A 22054-nucleotide genomic window follows, 5' to 3' on the forward strand; every position below is an offset into this window, starting at 1 on the left:
AGGTGGCACTGGAGCATCTGTGATGAAGGGTAGGGCTGACCTTCTGAAGGGAGCAGTGCTGCAGGGCCCAGCATGGGCTCAGGTGCTGCTGAGGCAGACTTTTGAGCCAGATCCGAGGGAGGAATTGAGTCCCTCCTGGGTGCCAGCCCTCACGACAGGCCCTTGGAAGCCCACAGAAATAAAGGGACACGAAATCCTTAGTTCCTATCACCAACCTTCTGTTTTTCATTCCCCAATAGCGTGTGCCTTTCCTGATGCAGGAAATCAAAGAGATGGAGGGGCCCCTGCCGGTCAGCGTTGGTCCCGATGCCGGGCTCTGGCGCACAGAGGGTGCCGCGATGCCCCCCGGGTCCCCTCCCTCAGGTGCACCCCCCTCAGGTGTGGGCCTGTACGGTGCACTCAGAAATGCTCACATGGTGTAGACTCTCAAAGTGGACGTGCTGGGTAAGCTCTGGTGGATTCGGCCAGGTCGTTCCCAGAGACTTTGTACCAAACGCCCTGCTGCGAGTGTGCCCGTTCCTCACGGCCCCTCGTGGCCGTCACTGGCAGCTCGTCTGCGCCACGAATACACGTGTTGTCACGGCTGCTATGGTTTTCATTGCCTTAACGGTGGTGGAGCCGAGCGCACGCACGTTGGCCGGTGGACATCCCCCCGTGTCTGTGCCCTGTCCGTTTCTGTCCTCCGGTCATCCCCTTCCATGGCCAGGGGCTCCCTGAAGTGGCTCCGTCCTGCAGCTGATAGAAGGGCATGGGGCTGGCTCAGGCTGAGGCGGTCACACTCCTGGCCTCTGACTCGGCCCCACACGGAGAAAGGCCTGGTTAGCCTCAGCCCCATCGGACCCCTGTTGCTGCCTCTAAATGATGCACAGGAAGAACGGGGCCCCAGCATGAAGGAAATGGAAGGAATGTCAGAACGTGGTCCTGCTAATCCACGAGGTTGTGCGTCACTACGGAGCCCAACTCCTCCTGAACCAGAGCTGTCGTTCCTCCTAAAACACCCAGGAACGTGCAGCTGTGCTGAACGACACTTGGTCACACAGGCTAACGAGTCACGGCCAGGAATGTATTGAGACAGGGCCAGCTTCTCAGACTGCAGGCCTGAGGGCTCAGATCCAGGGGCTATGACAGGAAGACCCCCACACCCCCTGCCTTAGCCCCTCCCATGCCTATCCAGATTCTAGTTGTTAGAGACAGAAAACCCAACCCCACATGGCTTAAACAGCAAAAGGATGTTATTGGCTCATGTGGTGAAAAGTCCAGTGGTAAGTTAGCGTTCAGGTGAGGCTTGATCCAGCAGCTCAACACTATCACTGAGGAGGAGGTTTCTCTCTGTATCTTTGCTCTGCTGTTCCATTTTCATCCGAAGGTCCCAAAATGCAGCTCCTAAGGCTGTAAGCTCCCTGTTCACATCCCAGCTAAAAGCCCAAGATTCACTAGCTTGGGTCATGTGTCCACTTCTAAACCAATAACAGGCCAAGGGGATGGAATGTGCTGATCTGTGGCATCTAAGCCCCGAGCTCCAGCCCTGGAGCCCCAGAGGGGAGGCAGGTTCCCAGGACTGCAAGGACCCCAAACAGAAGTCTGAAGGTCAGGTGAGCTCTCCTTGTGGCCGAGGTTGAGGTGGGCATTTTGTGGCTGCCCTCTGTGTCCCTGGGGCCCAGCAGGAGCCCAGCCAGCGTGGTACGAACACTGGGGATGCCTGGGTGGGGCGCTGCCTGTCTCCTCTTCTCTTCGGGGGAGCTGCTGCTATAAGGAGGGAGGGAATGAGTGTAGGTGGACAGGCGGATGGTCTCTCCAGAGAGGCAGGAACTTGGCCTGGAGGCAGGAGGGAAGAGGGGTTTCAGGTGGACACAGGACCTGGCGCCACGGGGAGGCTGAGAAGGGCCAGCCAGGGGGTGGGCGGCAACTGGGAACAGCCACTGACACACTGATCCCAAGGCCAACACAACGGTGGGGGGGGAGGGGGAGGGGGGAGGGGGGGGGACCGGGCGGTTGGAAATTAGGCCTTAAAGGACCACAAACGCAGCCAGTCACGTTTTGGGCTGAGAGCGCTCCCGGTCAGTCAGCCAGGAGGCCTGAGAGCCTGTGGCCCCGGGGGAACCACAGCATCCCTCATCCTGCATTCTTACCTCCCAGGCACCTGCCAGCTGCGAAATCACAGGGCAAGGGGAGCCACCGAGCTGCGATCCTGCCCCCGGCTCCCTCTGCTGCCCCCCCAAAGCCCCTGCCCCTGCGCTGCGTCTCTGGACTTACTCAGACCTGGACCCGATCTCGCCTTGAGCTGCGGGCGCCAGGTCTCTGGACCTGGCGGAGCCTCAGCCTCTGTGAAGCTGTGGAGCGGGATCATCATCGCTCCTCCCCCACGGTGGTCCCGTGACATCAAGGGAGATGAAAGGAGGTGCGGCTTCTGGGCCCGGGAGGGGCCCTGGGCTCCTGGTCACTTCACACCCCACCCCCACCTGCGCGAAGCCAGAAGCAGAGCCTTCAGGAGTGACGGAGGGGGTGTCGGCAGGGCTGGAAGAGTCTGTCACCTGCCGTCCCCTTTGCTCCCAAAGCCCAGGAGTCCTTCCTGGGGACTCGGTAAACGTGGCTTGATGTGGGCGGTCCTCTGCCACTCGGGGATCGTACCCCATGCCAGCCCTCCATCGAGAGAGAGACAGAGACAGAGACAGAGGGAGAGCGAGAACCCAGAGCCAGGCGGCGGTGGGGGGGCAGCCGCTGACCTCAGCAGGGGACACACACAGGCCTGCAGACCAGCTTCCCTTCTCCTTTGTTTCCAGTCTGCTTAATGAGCCAAATGTTTAAGCAACTCCCCCGATACCCTGCTTTCCTCTTTAATCCCTGAACCTCTGAGAGTGATGCCGGGGTCCCAGTGAGAGCTGCGGACACGTCCTCTGGTCTCTCCAGGTCTCAGGAGGCCCGGGCCGACGCGCCGGTGGACGGGCCAGAGACGATACCTGGGCCGCGTCTGGGTCACGGCAGCGAGCCGTCTCCTCCCGCCCAGCGCTTCCAGCTCTCAAAGGCCCGCAGGAGGGCTCCTGGATTTAAAGCCTCGTCTGTACCCCAGCCTGACGACGGGCACCCTCGCAGGGCCTGTGGTCCGTCTGGGAGAACCAGTGGGGTGTCTGCACGCGGGGCCTCCACCTGGGCCGAGGGAGTTTGCTCCCGCGTCAGGCGCCCCAGGGAGCCTGAGGCCGCTCCGCCCTTTGCAGGCTGCCCAGCTCTGTTGCTCTTTCAAAGGAAGGACAGGATCAACAGTGCCTCCCGCTGGTCTGCCTCCTGTCTGGTCCGGATTAAGGCGTCAGGCCCCCCACCCCATGCAGTTCTGGGGCTCAGCCACTATCTTTCTGGGAGTGTTTGTTGATAGTTAGAAATTTCTCCCAAATTCATCTGAACAGAGATGGCAAGAGGTTTTTTTTTTTTTTACAACTTTATTGGAGTATAATTGCTTCACAATGATGTGTTAGTTTCTGCTTTATAACAAAGTGAATCAGTTATACATATACATATGTTCCCATATCTCTTCCCTCTTGCGTCTCCCTCCCTCCCACCCTCCCTATCCCTCCCCTCTAGGTAGTCACACAGCTGGTCTCCCTGTGCTATGAGGCTGCTTCCCACTAGCTATCTATTTTACGTTTGGTAGTGTGTATATGTCCATGCCGCCGTCTCACTTTGTCACAGCTTACCCTTCCCCCTCCCCGTGTCCTCAAGTCCATTCTCTAGTAGGCAAGAGGTTTTGACAGAGCTGAAATTCCTCTAGCCTCTCTGTGAGCTGACCCCACACAAGCCCCGAAGCCGGCTGTTGTTTCTGCCACAGGGATGGCTGACCTCTGCAGGGTGGATGGGGGTGGCAGAGGGGTGCAGGGGGCCCCCCAAAACCTCAATCTGGCCTCTCCAAGTGTAGTGCTGAATGGTGGCCTCCGGAGGATACGTCCCTACTGCCTGGAACCTGTGAACAGGACCTTGTTTGGGAAAAGGGTCTTGGCAGGGATTGAGTTAAGGATCTCGCATGAGATTCTCCTGGATTACCTGGGTGAGGCCGCAATGTGTCCTTACAAGAGACAGAAGAGGAGGGACAGACAGAGGAAAAGGCCGTGTGAAGATGGAGGCAGAGACCCAGGGACGCCTGGGCCACGAGAGCTGGGCTCAAGGATGGGTCCCGCCCTGGAGCCTCCAGAGGGAACGTGACCCTGCCGACACCTTGAGTTTGGACTTCCGGCCTTCAGAACTGGGAGAGAATACATTTCTGCTGTTTCAAGCTCCACCCCCACCCCCCACCCCAGACCCGCCCAGTTTGTAGTAAACTTACAGCTGCCACAGCAAATTGCCTGGGGCCTTCTCTGGGCGAGATTGCTCTTCCCCTAGGAAGACTCAGTCCCACGCTCAGAGCGCCCAGCTTTCACCCTCTGGAAACCAGGGGCACCTCCCCCGACCGTGCCACCTCAGCCTGCAGACCCCAGGGGCAGGCTTTCTTCCAGATTCGCTGTCTGCGCTCAGCTGTGGGCAGTGTGGACGTTCCCGGCCTCACCTTGGTGACCCGGCAGCGTTGCCCAGGTGTCAGGCTGCCGTCTGTCCCCCAGCTCTTCGGATGGCCTGCTGGGGGCCTGGAGATAGCCCACCTCTGTTCTCTGCTCATGACTCACATAGCACTGCAGTCTCCTGCTGCCCCGATCTGGCTCAGGCAAGGGGGCCTCTGATCACTGAGTTCCATCTGGGGGTCTATGTAAAATGCAGAATTGGCAACATTCAGCCTCCAAGAACCGTAAGCCTCTACCAGGAGGAATATGAAGTGCAGTGTTCTGTAAAATCTCACAGTCCAGAGGGGACCTAGGGAGAGTCATAGGCTTGTCATCTGTAAAACGGGTGGCTCTGCGCCCGGGGGTCCCTCCTGGCCACACAGCGTGCATGCCCCAGATGTATGGACGCCATTGACCCTGTGCAGAGCCCCACACATCAGGTCAGTGTCCGAGTGGCTCTGGTTGACCCCTAACCCCTCCGCCAGGACCCGTCCTTCCGGAATGGGTGATGCCCAGGAGGCCTCCAGGAAGTGCCAGCAGGGGAGGCTAGCCCCGTTCCACCCCCACCTGGCGTCAGCTTTGAAGAGGAGTGGCTGGCCTGCGACGACTTATTTCACCCGGCATAATGTTTTCAACGTTCATTCTCTGCACAGCAGGTATAAGTAACTAGATATCTTGTTATATAGCTGGATCAGTAACTAGATACCTTGTTACATAGCTGGATACACTCCATTGTATGGCTGGAGCACATTTTAAAATGTATCCATCCATTCAGGGATGCTTGGGTTGTTTCCACTCTGGGTCCTTATAAACAATGCCGCTGAAACACTTGTGTGGACATTTTGGTTTCTTTGGGGTAAATATCTAGCAGTAGAATTGCTGGGTCCCATGGTAACTTCATATTTAACCTCTGAGGACCTGCCAGACTGTTTTCCACGGCGGCTGCACCGTTTTACACCCCTACCAGCAAGGTGTGCAGGTTCTGGTTTCTCTGAGTCTTGGCCAGCACTTGCTGTGTCTGTCTGCGGATTCCAGCCATCCTGGTGGGTGTGAAGTGGTCTCTCGTGGTTCTGAATGGCTTTTCTCTTTTCAGGTGCTTGTCTGACTTCTGTCTGCAGACAGCGCGGTGACAGCCATTGCCCATGCATCCTGGCACAGGTGAGCAAATTCATGCGGGGGAACCAAAATCACGTAGGGGAAAACTCCGGGTAGTTTGTGAACTCACATGAGTGGGGTCAGGAATTGAGGTTGCCATGGGAAATTGGTCTCAGGTTCCTCCTCTGGGAAGGGGGCTGGTGCCAATGGGGTGGCCAGAGCTCCAAGGACCCAATGTCCGGCAACCTCGCTGCAAGTGCCCTTGCCTGGAGGTGCTGCTTAGTCACGAGGCGCTCTGTCACCACCGTCACCACGGGGCTGAGACCCTCTGGTTCTGGACCGCTGGAGCCAAGACCCGCGGCCCAAGGCTGAAGTGCCACGTGCTGGGCTGCCCCTCGCTGGCCACTCTGTTTGGGTCCTGCTCCCCCCGGGGTCTGACCAGGGCCACAGCCTGCATCCCAGCACGAGGCTCACTTGACCATGGGTCACCCTGATATAGAACCCAGCGACTGCCTATGACCAGTGGGGTAAAGCCCAAGCCAGCCTGTGCCCACATCTCTGGCCCCCACCTTACCTGCCTCGCTCCCACCATCGGCCCTACATCTTGCTCAGTCACACCTCCACACCTCTGCGCATGGAGGTCTTCAACTAGTCCTCCCTCCACCAAGCACAGGTCCCGTGCCCCAAGGCCGCCTACACCCCAGGGTCTCCCAGGGACCCTCCCCCTCAGGCCTGACCCTGGCCTGGCCTGCAGGGCCCCCCCCCGGCCCCTCCCCAGTGCCTGGGCAGGTGAGTTCCTGGTAGGCTAGCCTGCCCCTCCTCCTCCTCTTGAGTCCTCACCCCCGAAGGGGTACCTCTGAGCTCCTGACCTAGTCCAGGATGCCTCAGGGATGGAGTGCGCCCGGGGCCCCATTAGGAAGGAGGTTGGGTGCGTGGGTCACACGAGAGCCCCGGGGCAAGCGCAGAAGGTGCGGGTGCGGGGGTCGGGGTAGGATATCCTGGGGGTTATCCTGGACTCTATGGGGCAGGTCTGCAGCAGCTCCGGGTCTGTCCTGGGGCCACCGCGCAGCCCCTCCAGCTCCGCACCGCCTGACAAGCTGCGCCATCGCCCCTTTAAGAAGGGTCCCGCGCCCCCTCCCCAGCTGGCACAAGCCCCCAGAGGCTGCGAGTCGGGCTAGAGAGGGAGAGAGACGCTGCGCAGCTGTTATTCGGAGGGGCGGGGCGGGGCTGGGCTGGGGGACACCGGGCTGCCTGCCGAGCAGGGCGGGACAGAGGACTGGCTGGGGCTGCGGGGTGGGAACTGGCCGGCCGCGATCTCGAGTCTGTGGGGCGGGGGCGGGGCTGCAGCGGCCGGGGGCGGCGGGGCAGGGACTTCGGGGACCTGGGATTGCGGGGCCGGGCAGGGCGGAGCCCGGCAATGTGGGGGAGGGACGCTGCAGAGTGGGGCGGGGCCGGGGGCGGGGGCTGGGGGCGGGAATGGGGGGAAGTGAAGGGCGGGGGCTGCGGGCCCAGGCACCGGGCGTCCCGCGCGCTGGTGGCCCCTGGTCCAGACTTGCAGAGGCGGCGCCCGCGGGCCGGGCCGGAACCATGGGCTGCTGCTCCGGCCGCTGCACGCTCATCTTCCTCTGCACTTTCCAGCTGGTGAGCGGCGACCCCTCCTCGGGCCCGGCAGTCCCAGCGCATTGGGGGATCCGGACGCCATCCCCACACTCAGCCCGCTGGGTCCGCGACAGCCCCTGGGGGCTCCCGACTGGGCATGGCTCGGACCCGCACGCTTCTGCGGCCGAAGTTCCCCGCCGTCCGGGTGGGGTGGGAAGCCAGCGTCCTATGTGCGACCCCGACGGCCCCTCCGTGCGCCCCAGCGCGCCCCGCCGTGTGTGCGCGCGCGGAGTCCGGGCTGGGGGCGCGGGGCGGGGCGGCCGCGGGGTCCGGAGCGACGCGGCAGGTACTGGGGAGCCGCTGGAAGTGCCTGTCGCGGAACAAAACCCTCCCCGCGGGAGCGCCGGGCCCCGCGATCTCCAAGTCCCTTGCGCGCGGCGGGGAAGGGGCGCCGCTGCGCGCGGTGTCCACACGTGTCGGAAGGTATGTGTGGCCCCGGGTGCGCGCGCAAGGAGCGTTGCGAGGGTGTGTGTGTGTGTGTGTGTGTGTGTGCTCCCTTTCCGAAGCCAGCACTAGGCAATGAGTGAGCGACGAAGTCCAGTTTCTGAGACCTGACAGCCCCTGGCGGCCAGGGTGCTTGTGAATTTGGGAGTGTGTGTCTGTCTGCATGTCTGCCGGTGTGTCTGTGTAAGGGTGTGTGAGCCCTGCTGTGCCCACCCCTGACGCCCCCAAGCTGGAGGAGGAGGCCCCTCCCCTTTGCCCTGGCCTGGCGAGTCCGGGAGCGGAGAAGGGGGTTGAGTCCGTGTGCAGGGCTGTGCTTCCCTGTCTTTTGTGTCCGGACCAGGATGCAGAGCTGGGCCCTCTGGATGCAGAGCTTTGTTGGAGGTCTTGGGCATCCCTCTGCCAAGTTTCAGTTATGCCTTTGGAGCTTCAGGAGCTCCTGCTGCCTAGGGGCTGGGGGCTAAACAAAGGTGGAGGCCCCTGGGCTGGGGAGGAGATGCTGGTGAGCCCCTGGGTCCCTGGTCTTAAAAGGGAAATGCTGCTTTGTCCAAGATCCCTGGGTGTGCTCCTAACTCAGCTGGCAGAGTGCTTTCTCTGGAGCTAGAGGGCCACGGAGGAGGAGGGGGCTTGCTTCAAAGAGGCTGTGAGTAGGAAGTCCTCCTGCACCCACGGCCGTGCATGGATGCGGGTCCTGTCCTCTGCCTGGGGGCAGGGCTTCTGTCCAGGCTGGCAGGGGGCAGAGGTACACAGGCCCGGCTGGAGGAAGGAAGGAGCTGCTGGAGCTTCCCTGTGGAGCAGGCTCAGTGCTGTGGAAGTGAGGGGCAGGGGTGGTGGGCAGTGAGGAGGGAGGTGGGCGGTCTGGGGGTTTTTGCTGGACAGATAAGGCTGAGAGAGAGCCCGGGCCTGCAGAGGGCATGAGGGCCCAGGGGCTGTTGCACCGGCAATAGGGAGCTATCCCGGGCCTTGGAGCAGCGGTGTCACTCACTGTCTTTTGGTGGACGGTACACAGATGGTCCCGCCACAGGCCTCTGGAGATCTGGCTGCAGCTGTGGGGGAAGGGCTATCTAGGCTTAAGGCAGCAGGGTTTCCCTGGATGGGGGCTTCCTGCAGACTCTTTAGTCTCAGCCAGGCGAGCCCTAGGGCCGGGACGGAGCTGTGTCCCCATGCGGCCAGTGGCCACAGCTAAGGGCAGCAGACAGCTGCTAAAGGCCTTCTGTCCCGGCCGTGCACCTGCCCCTCCTCTGCCGGGTGCAGGGGGCAGCGGAGTAGGAAGAGGTTTGACGCCGCCCACTGCTCTAGTCACTATGGGGGGCGGGGCGGGGGAGCCGAGGGGGAAGCCGTGTGGGGAGTTCTCTGCTTTCTTTTCTCTTTTTGACAAGCGTGAGAGTTTTCTTGTCCCAGCTATGGGACAAAGGCCCGAACATCTCAGAGCCTTCTCCCTGGGGAATAGCGTGACCTTTGTCCGCTCTGAACCAGCTGCAGCACCCTGAGGCCCTTTCCCAGGCTGGGCCCCGGCTCTGACGGGAGCCAGGGCCCAGCGAGGGGTTCGGGACCGGTGAGCAGGCCACTGGGGCACTGCAGAGAGCTGAGCCTTCCGGTACCTTGGCTTAGAAACGAAAAAGACACCCCCACCAGCCCCACCCATGCCAGCCACCCTGCCAGCTGCAGGGTCTCTCTGGCAAGCAGACCCTGGGGGCCACCCCTCAGACTTAGAGAGACGTCAGCAGGGATGCACAGCCAGGCTGGCCCTGAGTCAGGGCCTCACAGGACAGTGCCGGCGGCCGGTGATGGGTCGGGGTGGGGTAGGAAGGGGATCTGGGGCACCCTCACTCCGCCTCCCCGCCCCGTGCATGGCACCCCGGGCGAGTTCAAGCAGGGCAGGCGTCCCTGCCCGTTGGTCAGGGGCTTCTGGGCACCAAGGGGAGGCCTGGGGCTAAGATTGAAATTTCATTCTGTGTCTAGAACAGCTGCTGTTGGCCAGCTCTGCCCCGAGGGCTGTGTGCATACACGTGTGTGCTCGTGTGTGCGTATGAGTGTGCACGTGTGTGCACGTGTGTGCTCGTGTGTGCGTGTGGATGTACGTCTCTTCTTCCCTGCCCCACGGAGCTTCCCACCACAGTGTAGGCCATTCACGCAGGGCCCCTCCCCTTCCTTTTGCACCACCTCGGACCTTGGCCCACCCACCCTCCCTGCCCTCATCTGCGGCCAAGGGTCCCCGTGGCTGTCCTCCGTGGAGACTGCCAGCGTGGGGTCGAGTCCACCAGCTCACGGCTGCCCAGTCAGGCGGGGCCGGGCTCTCGTGAAGCAGCAGAGGCAGGCCCTCTGCCCTCAGATGCCCGTCTCCTTGCCCCAAGTCTAATCGAGGAGCTTCAACGTGCAGGCCTCCTCTGGGCACCGGGGACCATGCCGAGATGGGGCAGCTGAGCCCTGATGGGCGAGGAGGCTCGTTCGGGGCTAGGCAGTGGCCTAGCCCAGGCGACATCTGTAGACAGACGGACAGACAGACCGTCCTGCTGCTCCGGGTCAGCGCTGCTGACATTGACACGGAGTGGACTGAGTCGCAGGCGTGTGAGAACGCGAGGTGGGAAATGCGTGTGGTGGGGCTCCCGCAGACAGCTGCACGCGGAGGACCCAGGTGAGGCAGGACTGTGGCTCCGGGAGTCGAGAGATGCAGGGTCTCGGGGACGCGGCAGTGAGGGTCTGTTGGCGGGGGAGGGGCGGATGGCAGGGCCCGAGTCCATGCGGGGAGCTCAGACTTTGTCTAAAGGGCACCGGCATCCCTGAAGTGGGGTGTCCCCAAAGGCCGGGGGGGGGCTGCTGGCGCCCCCCCCGCCGGGGAACAGGCTTCCCTGGACACTGTCCAGCGGACTGGGGAGGGGGCTTAATGACCGCTCGTGCTCGTGCCCTGACGCTGGCCCAGTTCACGGCCAAGGCCTCCACTCTGTGCCGTGACTCTGTACCTACTGTGTGCTTCCTCCTGTCGGGGAAGAGCATTCTGGCGCCTCTCCCTGGGGGTCCTGTCTGGCCACCCTGCTGCGGGACGCCATCCAGCTGGAAATTGCCTGATGTGATGCCCCGTTGTGGGTCTGCTCCCGCCTCCCCACTCCCCACTCCAGCTGTCTTCTAGGGCAGACCCCAGCCCCCCGCAGGACATGCTTGGAATGCCGCCTCCCCGAGACCTCTTGGAAATTGCTATTACCTGGTCCGGGCCAACCACAGTGGCTGGACAGTGCCCGGGACGCACCACAGCAGCTGTTTCCTGGGGGCTGGCGGGGGTCCCGTGAAGGCTCCAGGACACAGGCCTGGAGCAGCGGAGAGGCGGGTGGTCGGGGGAGGGCTGAGCACCCTGGCTGCAGTAGGGGCTTCTGTGGCCAGCAGGCCTGGTGACCACAGGGCCAGTCCACAAAGGCTCACCTGGCTGGGCTCTGTTCTTCAGTGCCAGGGGCCACGTGGGAGGGAGGCTGCCCCTCGCTGCCCCGGCCCGCCCACTCCCCTCTGTCCCAGTCCTGCTGCTACTGGCCTCAGCCCATCCAGTCCTGAGGAGGGGCATGCGGTGACCTCGCCCGCCCGGCTGTGAGAAGTCTGGCTTCTCCAGTGCCCGCCTGAGGCTGCCTGCTGGGAGGGGCTCCCCTCCCTCCTCCACCCTACAGAGTCCTCCCCACCCTAGGGCTCAGTGGATGGCCCCCGACCCCACCTGCTCTGGGTCCAGATGGCTCTCTCGCCTCTGCAGCCCTCCCAGTGGCAATGAGTGCTGGACACACAGTGGGCCCACGGGGACCTTGTGGAGCGCAGCCACGGGCCGTGCTGATTTCTGTCCTTTCTCTGCCACCGTCCTTCCGGGATGTGTTGGTCCTCTCTGCCCTTGCTCGCCGCAGCTTCCTTGCCGTGAACACAGCTGGGACAGCATCTGGGGAGCAGTGGCTTCAGTCGTACCTTCTGGTGATGAGCTCGGCCCCACAAACACGATGAGTGAATGAATGTGTGAGGGGATGAATGAATGAATGAGGGAATGCTTTCTGAAGTCACACCGAGCTCAGACCTGGTCCATCTCCCCCTGCGCATAAAACGTCAGGTTTCTTAGGCATATCTGATCCTCTGGCGTTGGTCCTCTGTCGGCCGAGCCTGCAGGGTTGGCGTCCACAGAGCGGGGGGGCGGTGGGAACATCCTGGAAGGAGAGGCCCCAAAGCGGTGAGGGAGCCCCGCCGACGGGGAGGTGCTGATCTGGGGGCCCAAGGAGCCCAGGGTCCCGCTCGACCTTCCTGCCCCACGTTTGCCGTTTGGCCCTGCAGCCCCCGAAGTTAGAGCAGCCCCCGTGTTCCCGTTCTGCAGGTGAGGAAGCCGAGGGCGGGGGCTTGTTCCAGGAGGGACACCCCAGTGGTGATGCTTCCAGGCCCGTCGACTTGTTTGGAGATTTTTGTTGAATAGCCGAGACCACAGTGGGCGCTGGATGATGGTGACGAGGCAGGAGCGGGACCTGGGGCTCCCAGGGGTCCGCCGCCCCTCACACGCCTGCCCTGCTCCTAGGTCACCGCCCTGGAGCGGCAGGTGTTCGACTTCCTGGGCTACCAGTGGGCACCCATCCTGGCCACCTTCACCCACATCGTTGTGGTCATCCTGGGGCTCTTCGGCACCATCCAGTACCGGCCTCGCTACATCGTGGTGGTGAGTCCGCTCTGCTCTGGCCCTTCTCCTGTGGGCAGGGGCGCCGGGATGACCGGCATGGAGGGCTTCAGTGACAGTATTTTCCTGGAAGCCATCAGAAAACCTGGAAAGGCCCGGATTTCAGCCACACAGACCCCCAGGCTCAGACCTTCCCACAGCCTGGACATCTGAGTTCTGACCTGGAAATTGTGGCTTCAGCGTTGCTTCTGGGAAACTGAGCTGCGGAGCACCTGCCAGGGGCCCCAGGCGGAACTGGAACCCAGCATGTCTCAGCACCCCCGCCCTGCCCGTGGTCCCATGCCCCCGACCGTCCTGCCTCTGGAGAAGCTCAGACGATGTGCAGAAAGTTTTGCTCTGAGCAGAGTAGCATTGTCGCTCAGTACAGATCAAAATAATTGGTCTGGATCAGGGTTTGCAGCCAACCCTCTTGGAAAGGCCGCACAGCCTCGTGGAAGGTACTCAGCCCTGTCATGGCCCAGACACAGCCTGAGCAGTGCCGCGCAAAGGGCGGGGCTGCGTCTCAGTAAAACTTGACGAAAGCAGGTGCCAGCTGGCCGCCCTCCCCGCTGCAGGCGGCTCTTGGGGGCGGTCTTTGGGGTGGGCTTTGGGGGTGCTCTGCCGTTGCTCGTCACTGGTTCACGTGGCCCGGGCCACGGGCACCTCTGGGCCAGGACAAGCTCGGGGAGTGTGCTGTGTGCTGGCTCTCTCCAGCCCACTGTGCCCCACCTCCTAGGTGCTCCCCGGCCCTGCGGGGGCAGGAGCCTTGTCACCCTTCTGGACCTCTTCCCGGTGGGCTCAGGGACGCCCTCTGCCAAACGGAGCATCCTGGGCTCCAGACTCGGGGAGCAGAGCCCCCCCCCGCAGAGGCCTTGTCCTCCGGGGGGAGGTGCAAAGTCACACTCCCTCCCCCCCTCCCCCGCCCTCTCCTTTGTCCTCCAGGGGGGAGGTGCAAAGTCACACTCCCTCCCCCCCCCCCCCCCCCCGCCCTCTCTTGTCTCCACAGTACGCAGTGTGGGCGGCTGCCTGGGTCACCTGGAACGTCTTCATTATCTGCTTCTACTTGGAAGTGGGGGGCCTCTCAAAGGTGAGTTAAGTCATGGGAAACTCATGCAAACGCAGGGGATCTTGGCGAGGGCCCGGGGGCACTGGATGTGTTTGCTTGTGTATCGCGCGGCTCCCCGATGGCGACAGAGGCTGGGTCTCTTCATGGTTCTGTCCCTCGCACCCTGAACAGTCCCGGCCCATAGCAGTGACTCAGTAAAGTTTTGGGGAAAGATCAGTGATCTGATGGATGGATGAGGGGCTGTGGGCATTGGTTGGCAGGTGGTCTCCAGCCGGTAGTAGATGCACCAGGGAAGGCTTCCTGGAGGAGGGGGCCTGAAACCTGGGCAGCACCTGGAAGGAGAGTCAGGGCTGGGGAGCAGGAGCAGAGAGACCAGCCTTTGCAGGAGGGCTCAGGCGGGAACACCGCCGGGCGGCCAGGCAGAGGGGATGCCGTCCTCCTGCCCACCCTCTGGGCTGCTCCTTCAAACACTGATAAAGTCCCCAGGTCCCACCTGCAGGGGAGGGGACACCTCCTCCAAGCCATGTTCTGGGATCATCAGTGTGAGCAAAGCCTGCCTATGCAGCTGATTCAGGCACTTCACACAAAGCACTTTATTTCATCTTTGCCCAAAGCTCAGAGGGGAGTCTAAGAGCCAGGAGTGGGGTGGCATGGGTGGGCAGTGGGGCAGATGGCCCCTGCTTCCTGGGACCACACCTGGGCAGCAGTGGGGGAGACAGAGGTTAGTTCAGACACACCTGAAATGGCAGCGTTGGCCTGAGATGCGAAGGAGGGGCCCAGGGCACCGTTAGAGTGTGTCCTGGGGGTCTGTCCTGGGCAGGGAGGCCTTCCTGGAGGACGGGGTGTGAGCCGGAGGCCCATGGCAAGCACAGGGAAGCCTTTCCTGCAAGGGAACGACTGGGAGGGCCTTGGTGCCCCCTGCTCCCGGCGGCTGGAGCCCACGGGGCCGGGGCAGGGGAGGCGGGAGGGCAGAGTACCCCTTGCCCTCCTCAGGGAGCCCATCTGGGCTGCAGTGGGTGGGGTTTGGCTCTGTCCCTGGTGCTGACCTGGTCCCCCCCATCCCACCCCACCCCTCCCCCAGGACAGCGGGCTCCTGACCTTCAGCCTCTCCCGGCACCACTCCTGGTGGCATGAGCATGGCCTGGGCTGCGTGCACAAGGAGCTGGCGGCCAGCCTGGGTCCCCCAGAAAGCCAGGCCCTGGTGCCAGGCATCGGCTGCACCCTGGAGCACGGCTATGTGGAGGCCCTGCACAGCGCCCTGCAGATCCTGGTGGCGGTGAGTGCGGAGGAGGGGAGGTGGGGCGGGGGGAGGGGCTCATCCTGCTGTGGGCCCAGGTCTCAGCCTTTCCTGCGGAGGCAGAGGAGGTCCTCTGCAGGGGGCGGGGAGCCCCTCTTCACACCATCCCTGCTGAGAGGTTAAGGAACCGCACCCCACCCCCACCTGTGTGGCCTGGGCCACCCGCTCCGCCAAGTGGGCTCAGAACCAATCCCAACCCCAGGGCTGGCGTGAGGATGAACCAAGGGTACGGAACCTGAAACTTCTGATGATGCAGTGGGGTCGGGCGGGCAGGTAGGACCCTCCGTGAGGGGGATCAAGGTGAAGGCTCCTGCAGCCCCACCGCCCCCACCCTGGAGGCAGCGTGACAGGGGAGGAGCCCTGGGAGCTTCTCCACAGCCTCCTCCAAGTCAGAGGGTCTGTTTCCATACCCAACAATCCGACCATGGGGGCCAGGGGCAGGGGAGACCCAGCCTGGCCTGCGCGCTGGCCTCTTTCTGCTCCTGCGGCATAGAGAGTAGAGGTGTAGATTCCGCGAGTAAAAATACAGGATGCCCAGTGAAATTTGAATTTCAGATAAACAGCAAGTTTTAGTGTAAGCATGTTCCATGTCGTGTTTGGGACATACTTATACTCAAAATGGTTTAATTCTGTATCTGAAATTCAAACTTAGTCGAGCATGGGGTGTTTTGTCTGCAGCTCCAGAGAAGTGGTCAGAGGGGAAGGGCTGGAGCAGCCCCCCTGGGCCAGTGCCTGGCAGCCCCGGCTGACTCCAGGGCTCGGGCAGGACGGGTGCGGCCACTGGAGGGCGCCGGTCAGACCTGGAGGCTCCTGACTGCTTGGGTGCACGCAGGCCAACAGCACCTTGTCGGGGTGGATGCTGGGTTTATATAGCACGGATGCTCTGCGCCAACAGCTGACGTTGGAAACTGAATGCCAGGTCTAGGGCCTTCCCTGGCAGAAAAAAACGTGACAGTTCAGGTGCCTCTCGAGCTCCCAGGGCTCCCTCCCCTCCTGCTCTTACAGGACCTGCAGAAATCCAGACTTTGGGGCATCTGGGTGCTGCCAGTCCCTCGGGTGCTGGGACATTCTCTCTCCCACCATAGCTCATTCACTGAGGCAAAAAGAGGTCTCTGGTTTTCCCAGAATACTTGGGAACCTGGGTGCATTCCTTGAAAGGAGAAAGAACCGCTTGCCAAGGATACAGGTCAGAGCTTCTGAAATCACGTACAGAATCTGTGAAAAGGTAACAGGAAGGAAGCTGGAAAAGAACAAAGGAGGATTCTCCTGGGCGTTTCTGACTGCACGTGATGGCAGAGGCAGAGACTCCTCACTTTTATCCTTCATCCCCAGGGATGGGGGTTTCTTTCTTTCTTTCTTTTTTTTTTTTTTGCGGTACCCGGGCCTCTCACTGTTGTGGCCTCTCCCGTTGTGGAGCACAGGCTCCGGACGCGCAGGCTCAGTGGCCATGGCTCACGGGCCCAGCCGCTCCGCGGCATGTGGGATCCTCCCGGACCGGGGCACGAACCTGTGTCCTCTGCATCGGCAGGCAGACTCTCAACCACTGCGCCACCAGGGACGTCCTCTTTTTTTAAATATAATTTTTATTTTATATTGGGGTATATTTGACTTACAACACTGTGTCAGTTTCAGATGTACAGCAAAGTGGTTCAGTCATACGTATACATATATCCATTCTTTTTCAGATTCTTTTCCATATGGGTTATTACGCAACATCGAGTAGAGTTCCCTGTGTTATACAGTAGGTCTTCAGTGAAATGCCGGCTTCTAAATACCAGTCAGTCCTCTGCTGCTTGCTTTTGTGGGTCCAGGAGCAGCAGACCCTTGGCTGCACAGTCGGCCGGTGCTGGGGGGTGGGGCGGGCAGGTCTGAGAGCCTCACGGAGGAGCTGGGGCGGATCCCAAGGGGGCCTGGGAGGGGCGGTGGGCGGGCAGAGGTGTGGCAGGTGGGGCGGCCTCCCCCAGCACCCCGCCCACAGAGGAGGAGCGGGGCTGCGGAGGAGTTTTCAGCACCTTGGCCAGCTCTCGGGCGTTGGGAGGCGGCTCAGGTTTGCCTTTCAATGGCAAGGAGACAGGCACAGAGGAGGCCCTGACCTGCCGCCTGGAAGGACGGGCTTCTGAGCCCTTCCAGCTCCATCTCCTCCTTCAAGGCATAGGGGGCGTCAAGGGAGGCTGTTGGGCTTGTTCTTTGGTGAAAGTAACCCCCTGAGGTCTTGCCACTGCTGATGGGAGGCCAGTCTCTCCTTCCCGTGGCCCTTTGCCCCTGAAGCAGCACCGCTGGCTGGCTTCCTGTCCCCTGCCCCCTGCCCTGGCTGTGGTTGCCCCACAGACAGACCCCACCACCCTCTCTCAGAAGACCCGCTGCAGCTCCTCCATGGCAGGTAGCCCCCATGAAACATCTTTTCTGCTTATTCCCCTGATCAGTCAGGGTCCCAGCAAGACAGTGATGATGCACTCGGCTTAGGTTAATTCCCGGGGGCAGGTGAAGGGGCTGTTCTAAGCATAGGTGCCATGTCGGGGACCCCACGGGATATCCCCCTCCCCTGGGGCTCGTGGCTGAGCTGTTGCCACCCCAGCCTGAAGGGAGGTAGGGAGGAGTTGTGCTGGCAGAGAAGGGGCTGGGGGGTACGAGCCCTTCTCCCCCTCCCCCCTCCCTCCAGTTTCCTGCTGGGCTCCCCATGGGCCACCCCAAGCTGGAGGGCGCTGGTGGACACCGGCCACACCATGCAGGGTGGGGAGTGTGGAGGGAGCGCCTGCAGGGTCAGGTGGGGCACCTCTGACCCACCACTACGGAACCCCACTCTGTGCTGTGTCCTCAGGGTCGAGACCACTGCCTGCTAGTGGGGTGGCCAAAGGCAACAGGTGATGCCCCAGAGGATGCTGGGCTGACCTACAGGGCAGAGAGAGGCCAGAGGGCGTGACTTCGCCGTCCTGGGCCACCTCTCAGGTTTCCAGCTTCTGTGGAAGAAGCTCCCCTCCAGGGTGAGCTGGGGCGGGGCTGCCCCTCCAGGGGTCCTGCGAGCACACGGGGCTGTGGGCCTTCCACGAGACCCTGTGGCTTCAAGATGCATTTGGCTGCCCACTCCGGGCCGCCCTGTGCATTGTCTGTCAGCCCCAGCAGAGGGTCGGGGCTGGGCCCCTCGTTCCCATCAAAGAGGCCGCAGTAGACACCGTGCGTGGAGTCACTCCCCCTCCCCCATGCTTACCATCACCGGGCTGTGGGCAGTGCCAGCCTTGCCCCGTCTCAGCTGGAGCCCTTCCTGCTGCGGTGGCCCTGGCGCCCGGGCATCTGTGGGGGTTTAATGCAGGCCTGTCCTCTTTACCCTGAAGTCCGAGCACCCTCTGAGGAGCCTGGCTAATGAACATCTGCCAAGCCAAGCCCTCAACTCCAGCCAGCCCCGTCCACTCTGCCCAGAACTGCCCGCTGCACCAAGTCCTCGGTCTGTCTCCCCTGCACTGCCATGCAAACCATGAGCTTGGCTGGCTCGAAGCTTCTCTACCATGGCTTCCCAAGGAGGAGAAACCTGACAGTTGTCTGCTTACGGCGAGAGGTGCTGGGGAGGATGGCTTGGCTGTGACAGGGGTGTCAGCCTGTGGGGGCACGGTCAGCCTGGGGGACCTTCAGGCTGCAGTCATGTGTCTCCCAGGGCTTCTCTCTGCATCTCATCCCCCCGTTCAAGCAAGGGCTTGGTCAGCCCCACTGGGGAGTGGACGCCGCCTGGAACTCCAGAGCGAAGGAGGCTGGCAGATCACTCCCCTCGATCGGTTACAGACAAGGACACCAAGGCCAGGAGGGGCAGTGGCTGCGTGGTTAGGACGCGCTGGGACCCACGTCCCACGATGATGCTTCTGTGGCTCCCGGGGCCTCACCCTGAGTGACCTCTCCATGTCTTTCAGCTTGTGGGCTTCATCTGTGCCTGCCACGTGGTCAGCGTTGTCACCGAGGAGGAGGACAGCTGTAAGTGTGCGGCCACCGGCCTCCTGCAGAGTGTGTTAGTGACCTGCTGGCCCCATCAGGCAGCGGGGGAGGGAGAGAGAAGCTGAGGGCTGGCCACAGAGGCCTGAGACCTGGCCTCTTAAATGGGTCCCCGTGCCATGGAGGTCCTGGCCTGAGCAGAGATGGGGAGGCCCTGGGCTGTGGGCACCAGGGGTCAGTGCACCCCAGCTCCTCCAGTCTGAGGGCTCCTGTGCTGTGGGGCTGCCCCCCACGATCCCCACAGACGTCGCAGGCGGAAGGCTGAGCTCTGACCTACAGAGGAAAGTCCCCCCGCCCTGTGCCCCCTTGCAGCTGGGAACCGGCCCACCTTCAGGCCCAGTGCCAGCGGAGACGCATCTGAGGGGAGTTCGCACATCCCCCTCCTGTGAGCCCTCTTGACTTTTCCTCCAATTTGCAGCATCAACACTAGGGTGCCCTTGCCAGCCCTGACCACCCCAGGCTCTGACGGGGTCTCGCCGGGGTGAGCCGGGGCTGGGCGCACCCAGGGGGCCCACAGCTCCTGTGGGCAGAGCCTTCCCTGGGATCTGAATCAGAATTCAGAGCCTCTGTTCCCAGAGGTCAGGTGGCCGTGGGGTAGGCGGTCCATGTGTCCTTCAGAGACCAGACTCAGTCCTGGACCAGCCCCCAGCTACCCTCGGTCCTGGTGCTGGGTGGCCCCAAACCACCACTCAGCCCACAGCCAGCTGGGAGGAAACAGAAGGGGCTTCCTGTATGGGTTACATTAAAACGTTTTAGGACGGGAGCCAGCCCTGGGGTTCAGAAACGTGTTAGCTTTGCCCAGCAAGCCCCGGCTGCTCATGTGCTGTGCAGACCCAGCTTTGAGGCGCTGTGATTGGGACAGCCCAGCAGGGCACGGGGCAGCCCCCCGCTGAGAGCGCCAGCATCCTTTGAAGCTTTGCACCCAGTGGGAGTTCACCCTCTGCTCTCCAGTCTGGGCAGCCCACGGCCCCTCCCACCTCTGTGTCACCTCCTGAGTGTTTGCACTTGGGAACATTCTCCACTCTGCCGTCCTGTCCATTGTTTGGGTTTGTTTTATTTGGGTCTTGGTTTCTTTCAGTTGATTTCATTGGTGGATTTGACCCATTTCCTCTCTGCCATGTCAGTGAAAAGCCTTCCAGCCTCTCGTTCGAGCAGGCATGCCTGTAAGCACGGCCGCAGAGCCTGCCCCACTGGCCTGGCCAATCCAGGTAGCATAGCCGCCAGGCTCCTCTCCTTGGGGAAACCTCACCAGGCGTCTGCCTGCCTGTCCATCCATCATCCATCTGTCTGTCCATCCCCCACTTTCCCACTTGCTCCTTGCCGGCTCTGGGCCGGGTGTGGGGTACAGAGGCTCTGGGGCTCGGCCCCCGTGCCCAGCAGAGTCTGTTGGAGTCGGGGCTGAGGGGACGCTGAGAGGCCACCACCCAGGAGAGCAATAGAGCGATTTTCCTGGGTCTCACAGTGGCAGGAAATTTTAGGAGTTGGTTTCCTACCTTTGGAGGATCAGACTTCTTCACTCTTGAAAAGCAGTGTCCACGGCCCTGACCACCCCAGGCCTCAGTAGGGGTTCCCGGGCCACTGGCCCCCCTCCTCCGAAGCGGCCTTGGCCACGGGCCCTGGTCCACATGGATTCCTGAAAGTCGGGGTCAGCAGAGGTGGCTGTGGTCCTTCTCCTGGTAGAGCTGTGCTTCCTCCGTCTCACCCAGGCCCTCAGAGTCAAGCCTGCCCTTCAGGGCCACATCTGCGGCCATCCCTGGAGACCCTGGCCCTCTTGGTAGCCCCCCAGCCCTTCTACCCTATAAGTGAGGCCCCACGTCAGCTAAGGGCCATCAGAGGTAGCAGGCATCCAGCTCCCGTGATGGGGGAGAGGCCTCGCTCAGACCCCTGAGCCAGGGCAGGGTATATGGGAGTTGATGACCCAGGCACACAGGCTGGGAGAACTGGCCAGGCTGAACACGCCTCTGGGCTTTCCCCCTGGCCGTGGAGCTGGGCGGCCAGAAGGACCTAGGGTGAGCCCCTCACTCCGCTCCCATCCCCCTGGCTCAAACCCCAACGAGATGTCTACGGCCAGAGTCAGCTCTGCAGGGACAAGGCCCCCAGCTGCCTGCGTGGGGAGCCCCGGTCCTGGCCGGGCCTCGCAGAGGCCCAGCCCCTCCCCGCGCCCTTTTCCAAAGGCCAGGAAGCCCTCCCCTTCTTGGATTTTGTCCCATTTGCTCTCCAAGGGACGAGGGCACAGCAGCCCCGCTGACCGCTGACTGCGCCTTCCTTCCGGCTTCTCTGCCCCTGCTCACCCCCAACCTTGCCCCGCAGGCCGGCCGGCGGCGTAGCTGAAGAGCACCCCCCCCCGCCCCCGCGACCTCCAGCTTCGGTGACCCACGCTGACAGTGAGGATCCTCCAGGCAGCGGACCTCCCTGCCCCCGTGGCCTTGCAGGCGCCCCCAGGGTCTGGTGACTGGACGTGAGCCAGGGCGGCAGGGCCAGCGCCAGGCCGGGACGGCTGCAACTTCTAAAGAGTTTGTTGTTTCCGTTTTCTAAAAAAAAAAAACAAAACGAGAAAAAACCTCATCCCTGGCCTCCGGTAGCACTGGGAATGCACTCCATCTACAGCAGGCCTGGGGCTGCTGGCCAAGGAGCCCCGTCCCTCAGATGCCCTTCCCAGGGCAGCCAGACCCCCGGGGGCTTCACACACCCATGCTGGGGTGGGAGGGGGCCGGGCTGGCCAAGGGGCCTGTGAGACGGGGAAAGAGTGACCCCACCACGAGGGTCCAGTGAGCCCATGGTGACCTCCACCTGAGCGCGGTGGGAGTTAGGGTTAGGGCCCCAGGTGCTGCGGCCGGTGGGACCCCCGGGGTGAGGGCTGGGCTTGCCCAGGAGCCCACAAGGCAAGGGCTTCCTGGTGACAAGCAGAGGGCACTGTTTGAGCCCCCGGGATGCAATCGTCCTAGTGCATCCCAAGGTGCCCACAAGTAGAGGATAGAAAGGAACCTGCCCTCCAGACCACCTTCCCTACCATGCAGGACCTTGGTGGACAATTACAAGTTCAGTTTCAGAAGCAGCCCAAGGCTAGTCCATTCTAAAAGTCCTTAAAATGCTGAAAAGATAAGAACAAGCGAAAGGGGGAAGGGTAAGGGGTGGTGGGAATGGCCTGGAATGGGCCTGGCCTCACCTGCCCTACTGGTGAGGCGAGGCGGGGAGGGGGTGGGACAGATGCTTGGGGCAAGGTGGTGGAGAGGGGGCTGGTGGTTCTGGAACAGAGGCTGCTGTGCACCATCCAGGAAAACCCACACTTTATTTTGACTCTTCCAGAGCACCCACACACAGGGCAAATGGCTCCCACCCCGCAC

At 62.3% G+C, this 22054-nt stretch overlaps 1 protein-coding gene across 1 annotated transcript; it reads left to right on the forward strand.

The window, feature by feature from the left end:
- Positions 1 to 7199: 7199 nt before the first annotated feature.
- On the forward strand, positions 7200 to 21162 carry NKAIN4 (sodium/potassium transporting ATPase interacting 4). The gene is made up of 7 exons (XM_060077833.1): positions 7200 to 7253; positions 12238 to 12375; positions 13379 to 13459; positions 14520 to 14714; positions 18632 to 18692; positions 19789 to 19873; positions 21021 to 21162. Exons 1-7 carry the CDS (start codon positions 7200 to 7202, stop codon positions 21160 to 21162), a joined length of 756 nt encoding a protein of 251 aa, XP_059933816.1.
- The last annotated feature ends 892 nt before the right edge of the window (positions 21163 to 22054 follow it).

This window comes from Mesoplodon densirostris, chromosome 16 (assembly GCF_025265405.1).
Source record: "Mesoplodon densirostris isolate mMesDen1 chromosome 16, mMesDen1 primary haplotype, whole genome shotgun sequence".
NCBI classification, from domain to species: domain Eukaryota; kingdom Metazoa; phylum Chordata; class Mammalia; order Artiodactyla; family Ziphiidae; genus Mesoplodon; species Mesoplodon densirostris.

Coding starts and splice junctions, on each gene's coding strand:
- NKAIN4 (XM_060077833.1), top strand. CDS start 7,200: ATGGGCTGCTGCTCCGGCCGCTGCACGCTCATCTTCCTCTGCACTTTC. Junction 12,376..13,378: donor GGCCTCGCTACATCGTGGTG/GTGAGTCCGCTC, acceptor TTGTCTCCACAG/TACGCAGTGTGGGCGGCTGC. Junction 14,715..18,631: donor CCCTGCAGATCCTGGTGGCG/GTGAGTGCGGAG, acceptor CATGTCTTTCAG/CTTGTGGGCTTCATCTGTGC.